The sequence below is a fragment of the Pecten maximus genome, chromosome 8 (genome assembly GCF_902652985.1).
Source record: "Pecten maximus chromosome 8, xPecMax1.1, whole genome shotgun sequence".
Classification (NCBI taxonomy): Eukaryota; Metazoa; Mollusca; class Bivalvia; order Pectinida; family Pectinidae; genus Pecten; species Pecten maximus.
In genome coordinates this window covers 14,532,420-14,545,958 of record NC_047022.1, presented here as the reverse complement: position 1 = coordinate 14,545,958, position 13,539 = coordinate 14,532,420, and the positions used below count along the sequence as shown (strand labels likewise).

Genomic DNA, 13,539 nt, shown 5'->3' with positions numbered 1-13,539 from the left:
AACTTACGTATCTTTTAATTAAATCGACCATATTGTGATACGTGTATACTGAATATGATTGTGTTACCTGTAGTGTCAGGAATGTTCATTCGCTTTAAGGAACTTAAAATCTAAAAAAAAAATCATATATTGATTTTGTATTTCGCAATGTTGGTTTTCCTTACATGATTGACGATGACGTTTGCTCTGCAAATGTTGACCATGACCGGAATTGCTTCAGGATTCAAGGGAGACGATAAACTACAAGTGTTATTTCCTAGTAGTGGGACAAATAAAAGAGCATCAGCCATCACGATAGATTGTATATATAATTAAATGCCGGAGTTTTTGTGATGTAGAGCTGAAACAGAAGCATAATTATATTGATAAAATCAAATCAGAAAAAATCAATTAATGTATTCCTAGGCCTGAAATTGTATATTTCCATTTTTTCGGGGCAAAACCAATTTAGTGTTTTATTAATTTTGTTTTGTATTATTTTCAATATACAACATAACATGCACATTGATAGAGTAAAATCTTTAGACTAAGCCAATTTATAACTGTTTTCCATTAAGATTACGAGGTTTATTTATGTTCAAACCTGAATTCCTTCCATGGTGCTACTCTCGTTGTTTTCGGACAATAAAGAGTTGCCTCCCGTTATTCGACGTTCAAAGCTAAATGACTATCGCCCCGTAATCAAGTCGTTTTGGTTTCTTTTGACAAAGGAAGAAAGGTGCATAAACATTTCTTACCGTGCTTTTTACAGACAATTACAGGCAGGTTAATATGCACACTGAATATTGCTACACATCCTAACACCAAGAAGATTAGAAACTTCAGGCTACATATCAGCTGGAAATCATTAATAGTTTTAAACCATATATACTTACCTGTCGAGTACCTTTCAAGTTGAGTACCTTTCAAATTGAGTACCTTTGACATATTATGAATTTACTATATCATCAAAAAAATATGAGCAGGAGAAAGTTTCGGATAATTAAGGAAGAACATCATTCTTTTATTTATTGTAGTAAGCCTGGATTTAAGAACTGTGGACATGATACGCTCATACAAATAGATAGTTTATATTTACAATAAAAAACGAGCTAAAACAATCGTCCTACTAACACCAATGCATTTGTTATATATTTACAATCCAACAATAATCTTTTTCAACCGCGCTACTATCATTCAGAGTGACCACAGGGACACGTTACAATAATAATGTATGTATAAAATATATGGGGGGGTCGATATAAACATCTAACGAGTCCCTGTGGAGTGACTATGCCAGATTGATGCACCCAAGTGAGTCATAGGATTATACGATATTTGTAAAATATCATTGCTTTGGAGGAAACATATATGTAAACAGACGAATAAAAAGATTTTGTAATTTATATAAAGTGCTAAATTAAATAGGCAAATTATGTACATGTATACAACAAAATGGTGATAACGGAGCTATACATATCGATATTTTTTTTTGTATTTATTCTTCTCCGGCCACTATCACATAAGTATCTATTATTACATATAGCATTTGAAATAAATCTGGCTATATTTGGATATTGAAATATTGCCACATCCTTTTTTAACTCGAATATACCCAAAATTAACGACGAGTTGACAGGAGAGCATCTAAAATTAAAATTACGTTCGATAAGCATACTTTAATAGCTCAATTACTCATAACACATTGTGTTCGATGATAGCGAGCGACCACTCAAGTGTGTCCTTACAAGTGTATGTATATATAGTTCCATATGCCCCCCCCCCCCCCCCCCCCCCCCCCCCACTCCCCCTCACCTCCCTAGTATAGCAGGCCTCGTTATGAATAAAAGTTCCCGTAATAACTGGCTGTTGGTATTGTGCCAGTACGCTTTCTACGTCTTGTTCGATTGATAATACTAATGTTGATAAACCTTAAACTATGTCATTATATTAATTTAATTGCATCCTGATTCAAGTATTGAACGGTTTTGTAATAAATATTATAATCTGAGCAGTGAAAAAGAAAAAAATATAATAGAAGAAAATCAGTTTTAAAACTAAAAATATTCATATTAAAAATCCAAAAATATTCATATTAAAAATCTAAAAATATTCATATTAAAAATCTAAAAATATTCATAATTAATATTTTGATAATTAGTTTATAACTTGATCAATTACGGATTGTCAATCAATAGAGTTTACATGTATTGTTATATGCTCCGACATAACCATCATTTCTAGTCATTGTAGGTCTCGGTTTATTTTATTGACCAGATTAAATGGTTAATCACTAAATCAATTATAAAGCCAATATTAAATAGGTCAATGCCTATTGATCCCATGACTCGCATGCAATATGTATGCACATTTACTTAAGCTTGGTCCCCGTTGGGTAGTCTCTAACGTAAACAATGTTACCGTCAAAACAAACCTGACCGTATTCTAAATCTATGATAACGGATATGATATACATGTATATGCTAATACACTGTGAACAAGCAGGAGAGTTAAAAATACACAAGTCACATGGGTTTATTGTGAAAATCCCAATAGATTTGTATATATATATACTGCGTCGTCGATTAGCGAGTATTATACACACACCATATATTTCAAAAGAGGATCTCTCTCGCAACACTTCTTGTGGATTACGTACAATGGCTAAAGGATATATGACACGCTGCGACTCTATCCAAACCAAACAAATGGGAATGTTCCTCCGGGAGGTTGGAGATGAACTATACTCTGACGTTCTGAAGAAACGACACTTACATCAGATTGATCGAAATCAAATGAAACGACAAACTATCGCCATGCTAGGATTTACTGTGGTACATGTCGTGGCACAAATGTGGAAATACACAGGGGGGTAATAAGGTACGTTCATATTAAACTTCGTGATCTCGAACCCTGATAACTCGAAGACTGCTTAACGCGAAGTTAATATTGAGCTATGGTAATTAAAGTTATGTATAACATATTACTCCAAATATCCAGGCCTTTGTTGGTGACCTCACCAACCTCGAGGCAATGATATTCGATATTTATATGAAACTTCTCTGGTGATATGTTGGAGTTAGGCTGTAGATGTAATTACAAATCGGTCACATTAACTTACCGAATCGGGTGCAAATACTGCATAAAAAAATTATTTGGTGAAATTTCTCTTACACTTTCACATTATTACTGACATACTCCTGGGTTATTTAATAAATTGTTCCGATTGTTCTTCCAGATTTCAAGTAGGCTTGTCACACGGCGACGAAAACTATCATTCAACACCAAGTACTCAATCTGGCTGGTATCCCGACACATTGACGGATCGATCAGAGAGTAATCTACAGAAATATCCTTACCAGCGCTACCTACTCCCAAATATCGAGCGTCAGGCAGACTTTGTTGTCATATCAGGAAGATCCGGAATTTCTGAGAAATCGCTTTCTAATTATATGGAATGGTTTTCGAATTACGTTGGAAATTAACCAGTTAATAAATGTGAAAGTTTGTAAATAGCTGGGTATACCTACAGCTATACAGTGGGAGATGTTGATTAAGCAGTGGTTAATCTGTATGAAGTTTACGACTTGAAAGTCAGAACTGTCTGACACAAGACTCAATCAAAGCTAAAAGGACAGATGAAAAAACCAACAAACTATGAAGTATCTCTTCTGACCAATACGGAATGCACCATCGAGTTCATAGCTAACTTCTTTTGGTGCGTATGGAACACGTCTTTTAGGGCATGATAATGCTCAAATGAGCTGTGCTATCATTGATTTATTCATAATATCATTGATGAAAATATTTGTTGGTATCTTGTATCTTGATTATTGCAATTATTGTGAATAAAATGTATCAATCGTACAATGTCCTCTGATTGTTTTTAGAGGTAGTTTTATATCTAAGATCACTTAATCAAGGATATAACCAACTTCGCTAGTCAGGCCTGTTTAATACTCGTGAAAGGGGGGGGGGGGGGGGGGCACCGCCGTGGCCGCGGTGGCCGAGTGGTTAAGGTGTCCAGACTTTTAACACTAGCCCTCCACCTCTGGGTTGCGAGTTCGAAACCTACGTGGGGCAGTTGCCAGGTACTGACCGTAGGCCGGTGGTTTTTCTCCGGGTACTCCGGATTTCCTCCACCTCCAAAACCTGGCACGTCCTTAAATGACCCTGGCTGTTAAAAGGACGTTAAACAAAAACAAACCAAACCAAACTCGTGAAAAGGAGATTATCGTAATTAAAACAGTTGGATAGAGCAACAGGGGGTTATCGTTACATATCCCAGATAAATATTTACCTCAATACCTTAATTTGAGTTGTGAACGAAGTGTTGTATTATCACTTTCGTTTTCGACCACTGTTTGAAACGTATTGATGTCACCAATTATCGTGTTTTTCGAAGCTGTGTGATGTTGGCTCAACATGCAACATATGCCATTTAACATTCGGAATTTGAATGTTGTACCACCTCGACATACGTCTTTCAACTTTCAGAATTTTAAATTGTGCCAGCATTACATACTATATTCGTTCAACATTCAGAATTTGAATGTCAAACTGGCTCGACATCGAAATTCAACTCGACATTCAAATTCTGAATATTGAATGTCCTATGTGAAGCCGCGCTGGCACACCATTCAAATGCTGAAGGTTGAATGTCCTATGTCGAATGTTTGCCAACTACACACAGCTGGTTTACGTATAGACAGAACGTGCAATGCGTACTTGATGACATGCACATATACACATAAAGTCTACACATGTCAATGAACCAAAATACAAAAACCTTGAACAGATAAACGTAAAGGTGTTGTTTTATAGCAGAAAAGTACTAACCATCAAACATTCGAGCCTAGACATCTGGGGTTTACAGACAAGAGATCTTAAGTGATCACATGGGTTCTAATACATTGCAGTCAATTAGACCCATTTTGGCCCAGCCCAACTCCCACTGAAGGTCAGCAAGGCCCAATATATGCATACCATCAACCTACCATCCCCTACCGATAATTTCAGCCAAGAATTGTTTCCAATTTCAATTCTATCAGGGATGCTCAAAAATGTGATGTACTTACATAAACTTCAGTAAATGTTACCTCTCCCCAGGTGAAACATGAGACCAAAGGTTCATGAAATTCACTATTTTTTAAAGTACCTTAAGACCATTTCATCTATCAAGAGTATTTCATTCTGTGTCTTAACTAGGAAGTATCATTGACTAACTAGGATGTATTTTTGGCAAAAAATCACTTTCGCAAAACTTATCAAATATTAATACCTGGGCTAAGAAATGGGATATAAAGTTTAACCCCACAAAAACTGAATCATTGATATTCTCCAGGAAACGAAATGTTGTTCATCCCGATATATATTTTGATAATAATACAGTTCAATCTTCCACCACCCATATGCATTTAGGAGTAATACTATCTGATGATTGTAAATGGACTCATCATATTGATTATGTATACCAGAAAGCTTTTAAGAGAATAAATATTCTAAAAACATTAAAATCAAGAGTTTCAAGTAAAACTCTTTTAAACATATACAAAACTTATATTTTACCTATTTTAGAATATGCAGATGTTTTATGGGATAATTGCTCTGATCAATGTAAAAATCTACTAGAATCTGTTCATTTAAAAGCTGCCAGTGTTATAACGGGATTGCGCAGAGGTACCTCCCATAATATACTATATAAAGAACTTGCCTGGGAATCTCTCTCTGATCGGCGTCAAACACACAAACTTATACTTATGTTTAAGATACTCCACGGCATGTCCCCAAAACATTTGAATGAAATTGTACAGCCATTTTTATATCAGCTTGAAAATGAAAGATATCCACTAAGAATGACCAGAAATTTTAACACTCCTATATGTAGAACAGCAAGTTATTACAGCAGCTTTTTCCCTAGTACCTTTAGGGAATTTAATTCCTTTGCTTTAAATTTTGATCATTCTATTAAGCAATTCAAAACACTTCTTTCTCAAATTAAAAAAGTGGAATCTGGTGCAACACAAGCTTTTATGAATAACGGTTTGCGAATTATGAATATTATTTTGTGCCAGCTCAGATATTCTGCTAGCAATCTAAATTCTGACCTCTTTTGTGATCATCTACGAGATTCTCCAGTATGTTCTTGCAACCTCGGTAGTGAAACAGCTGAACATTATTTATTTATATGTCCATTATTTAATGAACCAAGAGCAACACTCAGAATCCAAGTGAGTAATCCTATTATTCCCCATTCACATTTTAACATTAAAACCCTATTGCATTGTTGTCATGATTGTAACGAAGAAACAAATTTATATCTGTTAAAATGTATATCAGAATACGTAACTAAAACTGGGAGATTTGCCTAGATTCTTTCTACTATGTGTGATGGGTTGGGGAGATACACTAATATAATATTTTTTTTACTGTTTATATGTTTTGTTACCATTGTACCATACCGGATTTGTTTGGAGATGGCTAAAATAGGCTTAGCCTGATGCCAAATCCTTTTGCTTTTTACAATAAAATTTGTTGAAATTGACAAATGCATTTTTGGCTAACTAGGATATTTTGTTGGCTGACCAGGGGGTATTATTGACTAATTCGGGGGTATTTTTGGCTAACAAGGGGGTATTATTGACCAACTAGGATGTATTTTTGGCTTACATGTAGGTATTTTGGGCTAACTGAGATGTGTTTTTGACCGACTATTGGGTATTATTGGCTAATAATGAGGTATAATTGGCTAACTAGGAGGTATTGTTACGGGTTGCATCGCCTCCACATCACATCAGTTCCATATTAAGACAAATGAGGTTATTGAATCCGTAGAAACAATTCACTGTTTGTTGAAAAGAAAAAAAGAACATGGACAATGCAAGGTTACGCGTGGACATCCCGACCTTGGCCGGTCAGACGTAAATGTCACTTCTGTAAGAGGTTTTTTTTTCTGTCCGTAAGGATTTCCCATCTACATACATACATCTTTATACAATTCACGTTTTTACACTGTCCAGTTTTTATCGGTATATCTTTCTTAATCATGTTTCATCTCCATATTCAACTTTTCTTCAATCTCGTATGTATGAATTGTGTACATTCGTTATCCTTTTGTCATACAGACACTGTGCTTTTCCATATACATTAGATAGTTTGATCATCCAGTCCGATAGTGGATAGCCGTCAGTCACAAAGCTCGGAAGGTATCGCGTTACATAACACTACGTTCGACATACGATAGGAATATACCCAGATGACTTAGCATTGTGTCACGGGTTTATTGTGTCATCGGCTCGTTATAACCGGTAGGACAAGTCTCTCCACTAACCCGGGTAATTTGCAGCTAATTTTAAGCGAATCAATCACAATCTAAATATATACATATATACATGTGTTTCTCAATGATAAATGGCTTTACAAAGCGCATTACGCGCAATATATATGTAACCCTGGTAAATACTAGCCGCAATATACCGCTTGGCTAGAGAGATCTTCTCTTTAGCTCGATCGGTTGAGCGTAAGACTAGTAAGCCAGAGGTCCCGGGTTCGATCCCCAGCGGAGGCAGTGATTTAAATTTAATTAATCATGCGCTCTGTTACATTGGCGCCCATGTAGGGACCCGGGGGAAATACTCAGGATTGCTCCACAAGCATCGCTGTTACTCCTGGAAACTCGAGGACGAGTTCTTTCCTGGAGGGGGAGTATGTAACCCTGGTAAATACTAGCCGCAATATACCGCTTGGCTAGAGAGATCTTCTCTTTAGCTCGATCGGTTGAGCGTAAGACTAGTAAGCCAGAGGTCCCGGGTTCGATCCCCAGCGGAGGCAGTGATTTAAATTTAATTAATCATGCGCTCTGTTACATATAGAGTCTCCTTACTTTCGTTATGCTACACATAAGTTACACCCATGGAAAAATAAGTCTCTGGGTTTTTACCGTTTGTGTTTGTGTTGTGTTTATTTTTAAGGTATGTCGCTATGTTTTATTGTCCGGTTAAATACCTTCATATATCGATCAAGATATTATCTAACAATGCTTAAACACACAATTAAAGAAACAACCAACTGTTAAAACATTTGGTGTAAGTGAATCTAGACTTACTTTACTAGTATTTTATTAGCAGTTACCTTTTTATTTGTTTCATGATTACAAAAATATAAAATAATGTAAATAAAAGCATTGAACTGATACCAAATTATAGTATACAGTCGATATGAATACAATTTTAGACAGATAAATATTTCTTGTCGTAACGGACGACATTCTATTTAGCTGTCATCCAACTTGTATGCATATGGACTGTACATGTATACTACCATTCCGTAATAGTTCAATGCTTAAAAATGAACTCTGGCGATATTATCATTAGATAAAAAATAGAAAAAATAGTGATTGCGTTAAATGGAATACAAGAAAATAAAGAACTATTTTATGGCTAAACATTAAAATTACGCGCTTGAGATAAAAAAAAAAGAAAAGAAGAAGCATTTTTTGTTATCGCCAAAAAAATCAGTAAATACGTATACGGTATTTAGATCCATAGAAACAAGATGTATTTGTGGGAAATAACAAGACTGAATATACATATATATGACAAATTTTTAATGACATGATACAGCGGCAAAAGAATGAGTCGGTTTCTGAGTCATGTTTTAACTTCCGTTTGATCATTATCATTATTGGCTAATTAACATTAATCCATTGATAACCTATTTCATCTTCATTGGCTTATTTATATGAATACATTGATGTCCTATTTTATATTAAAACATTTATGGCCTATTTCATATTAATACATTGATGGCCTATTTTATATTAATACATTTATTAATAAATATATGATATATTTTATATCAATACATTGCTGGCCTATTTCATATTAATACATTTATGGCCTATTTTATATTAATGCATTTACGACCTATTTTATATCAATACCTTTATAACCTACTTTATATTAATACATGTACGACCTATTCTATATTAATACATGTACGACCTATTCTATATTAATACATGTACGACCTATTCTATATTAATACATGTACGACCTATTCTATATTAATACATTTACGGCCTATTTCACAATAATACATTTATGGCATATTGTCTGTTAATACATTGATGGCATATTCAGTATTTGTTCGTTTAAACATATTATGTTTCTAACATTTTTAGAGAGATGTTTGTCATGCGCTTGATTTTGAGGATATTGAGGAGTTTAAAACGGGCATGTACGTTAACTTGACCATTTTATCTTAAAATATCTAAAATGATTAAAAATTAAATTAAATGATCAAAATATCTTAATATTACGTAGAAATATTTGCCCGTTGGCAATTTCAAGAACATGATAAAGATAAGAAATTTTGCATATAAGCATTTTTTGAATTAATGGCGTTACATTTATAATTCTGATTGGTCATACTGACAGCGACCTACGGCCGATCAATACTACAGTACTGTATAAACGGTACAGGCGTATACGTAGTCACCGAACACTGACACGGTCAGTTTGACCTGTAGTTCCGGAACTGTGACGACAAATGGTTACACTACAACCAGACTACCAGGACGTTCTTAACTTTCTAGTTGATTTCATGAAAGTAAGAAATTGTTTCATTCTTATATAGGCTTAGCCACTTGTCTTATCCCTTTTGTCAATACATTACTGCAATTATTTCTATGTCGTAATATTTATTTTTATATATTTTTACTTTATATTTTTTTTTTCATTAACAATCAAATATTATTAAATTAAAAATAATACCCACAAATTTCTAAATGCAGATTTTGATTCAGTAAGACATTTAAAAAAAATTCAAATGATAACTTTGTTTTATTAGTAATACGAGTGAGACCCAATGACTACCGCCGCTAACTTACCACCATGCATCATCATTGATGTGAACAATTGTTTCACTTCTTAATCGTCCAATGCATCGAGCTTATAAATGACATGAACACGCTTTGATTAAGGGATGAATTTGGACGAACAATGAACAACTCCTCCCTCGGTTCCAAACCTACTATTTACATTTAAGCTTTGTCCAGTCGGACATGAACCGCTTGATATCTATTCCTTGACAATTATGTTTGAAAGCCGTAGTGTACAAATCATCAAGAAACTCCTTCCATTCAATAAAATAGGAATTTGTAGGTTCCGTGGATGGATGTCTGCGACGATGTCTCCCCTTGGAGTATGGAACATCGCGATACGATAATCTCCCCCTGGAGTATGGAACATCACGATACGATAATCTCCCCCTGGAGTATGGAACATCACGATACGATAATCTCCCCCTGGAGTACGGAACATCACGATACGATAATCTCCTCTTGGAGTACGGAACATCACGATATGATAATCTCCCCCTGGAGTATAGAACATCACGATACGATAATCTCCTCTTGGAGTACGGAACATCACGATGCGATAATCTCCTCTTGGAGTACGGAACATCACGATACGATAATCTCCTCTTGGTGTACGGAACATCACGATACGATAATCTCCCCCTGGAGTATGGAACATCACGATGCGATAATCTCCTCTTGGAGTACGGAACATCACGATACGATAATCTCCTCTTGGAGTACGGAACATCACGATACGATAATCTCCTCTTGGAGTACGGAACATCACGATACGATAATCTCTCCCTGAAGTACGGAACATCACGATACGATAATCTCCTCTTGGTGTACGGAACATCACGATACGATAATCTCTCCCTGGAGTACGGAACATCACGATACGATAATCTCCTCTTGTAGTACGGAACATCACGATACGATAATCTCATCTTGGAGTATGGAACATTACGATACGATAATCTCCCCCTGGAGTATGGAACATCACGATACGATAATCTCCTCTTGGAGTACGGAACATCACGATACGATAATCTCCTCTTGTAGTACGGAACATCACGATACAATAATCTCCTCTTGGAGTACGGAACATCACGATACGATAATCTCCTCTTGGAGTACAGAACATCACGATACGATAATCTCCCCCTGGAGTATGGAACATCACGATACGATAATCTACTCTTGGAGTACGGAGCATCACGATACGATAATCTCCTCTTGGAGTATGGAACATCACGATGCGATAATCTCCCCCTGGAGTACGGAACATCACGATACGATAATCTCCTCTTGTAGTACGGAACATCACGATACAATAATCTCCTCTTGGAGTACGGAACATCACGATACGATAATCTCCTCTTGGAGTACGGAACATCACGATACGATAATCTCCCCCTGGAGTATGGAACATCACGATACGATAATCTCCTCTTGGAGTACGGAACATCACGATACGATAAACTCCTCTTGGAGTATGGAACGTCACGATACGATAATCTCCCCCTGGAGTATGGAAACATCACGATACGATAATCTCCTCTTGGAGTATAAAACATCACTAAACGATATTCTCCTTCTATCTACTGACGTTTTATCCGTTGTCAATTCTTTTTTTACTATTATCATTTTCGTTCATATGGATATTTCTACATATTTATTTATGTATAACAAGGTCCCTAAACGTTCGAGTTAGTAGGATTTTACTGTAGATAATTCGGAAATGAGTATATATTAAAACTTCATACGTATGGAGGGCAATGGCACAGACCAGGAAGGTTTTGTGTTACCTAACATCACATTTAAACTACACTCGACAATAATCTGGTTCATGGTCGTGAATCCGATAACCTAGAACTTTATCACGCACATTATATCGTGTTTTATCGTTAACCTTCGTCGTGCTCTATATCCGCTGATAACACGAAAATATAACCGGTAGTAAAACTTCCTCGTTGACTCGAGTAATGGTTAATTTTAATATCACCTATCACAATCTATATCTATTGCTGAGTGATAAATCATCGATGTAAGTAACGCAGTGTGAACAATATATACTTATTGTATACATACTAGTGGAAAATGTCCGGGGTTTTACCGTCATGTGTGATATTGCTCACCTGTCGAATTTGACATTGTATTTAACATAAATTTGTCTCTTACAAAATGATGCGCTGTGTTTATTTAAAAAAATCATTGTGTTAAATAAGTAAATATACAAAAAAAATCAAATAGCAATATTTGATAATACGAAAGCACAAAAAATGATTAGATGATAAAAGATATCAGCTGTTTTTACAATCAAATATTTGGTTTAAGTAACTCCTGTGTATCAAATGTGAACACGATAGTATTTGTATATAGAGTCTATCATTGTGAATACTCATAATAACCCTATGTTACTACAACCTGATATTTAAGTGAACTGGAACTATGAAGCCCGGTCCTTCGACATTGTCTTTATTTTGGTTTTGGTTAAACAGTGGTTAACGCCCCATCAACAGCTATGTTTCTTTAAGGATGCCCTCCCTGTGTGTGAGATGTATACGTGTGGCTATTCCCTGTGTGTTTTGGGAAGCTATGCTATATTCATGTTTGTATCTTTATGATAACGCGGCACTGATGCTGAATTTATAGTGTAACCTCACTGAAGCATATTGCCGAAGACTATACCCCATCCGGTCACATTACAATGTCAACGTGCGAACCAATTGTCCCACGTCTTAATTGCTGAGTACTAAGCAGGGTTAGAAAACCATACTTTTCAAAGAATCTGGTTTGCCTCAGCTGTGGGATATGATCAATACGAAAGAAAAGAATATTATATCGTCTAATTGTATTGACCTAAAAATATCCCACCTAATCATCAGCCGAATAATATGAGGCAAATAAAGGCAATATGCACAAAATGGAACATTGAAACATTGAAACTTATATCCCTGACTTATGTACTATACTTCCTTATACTTTTTCTGTTGTTACCGCCGGTGTCTGGTAGTCCTTTCCAAAAGCCATGGAGGATTTTTTTCTCAAATGCAATATTTATCTTTATTTGTAAAGAAAAGCTCTGTGAGGACAGTCGGTTTGTGCATATATACAATGAACAGACGTTTATTGCGCATTTAAACACCTGAATTTTCATTAAATATAACATCCGAGTAGAACCACGTGTATTACACGCGATGGATAAAGGCTATATGACATATTGAGAACTTATCTCAATTAAGCAGGTGGGCAGATTCCTTCGGCAAGCTGGAGATGAAATGTATTTCGACACAATAAAAAAACAAAAACCATGGGAGGACGTTTCAGATAAGTCCAAAACGTTCACATTTGCAGGCTTGGAATAAAAGTTATACCCGTAACGGTACAAATGAGGAAATACACGGGAGGTTAATAAGGTATATCTTATATTTCTTTAATTTTTTCAAATCTTATTTCGAGTTCAATGTCTCTCATTCGTTTTGTATTTGTTTGTCACCTAATCGCGTACATTTTCCTTACATACCTCACATATTTCAAATATAACGACCGTCGTTATTTCAGATTACCGTTATATCTACCGAAGAACCGGAAAATGTGATGTGACATCTAGTACGCCAAGGACTCTTGTCGATCGACCTTGATTCATATGCAGTTACCAAAGAATTCGGATGGTTAAAGTATCTGTCTACTAGTAC

At 35.6% G+C, this 13,539-nt stretch overlaps 1 protein-coding gene across 1 annotated transcript; it reads right to left on the bottom strand.

Annotated features, from left to right (window-relative positions):
- Positions 1–10,011: 10,011 nt before the first annotated feature.
- Positions 10,012–11,382, bottom strand: LOC117332138 (serine/arginine repetitive matrix protein 2-like). The gene has a single exon (XM_033891022.1). It carries the CDS (start codon positions 11,380–11,382, stop codon positions 10,012–10,014), a length of 1,371 nt encoding a protein of 456 aa, XP_033746913.1.
- Between the last annotated feature and the right edge of the window lie 2,157 nt (positions 11,383–13,539).

Bases quoted from the DNA above. Each gene is read 5' to 3' on its own strand.
- LOC117332138 (XM_033891022.1), bottom strand. From the start codon at position 11,382: ATGTTTCCATACTCCAGGGGGAGATTATCGTATCGTGACGTTCCATAC.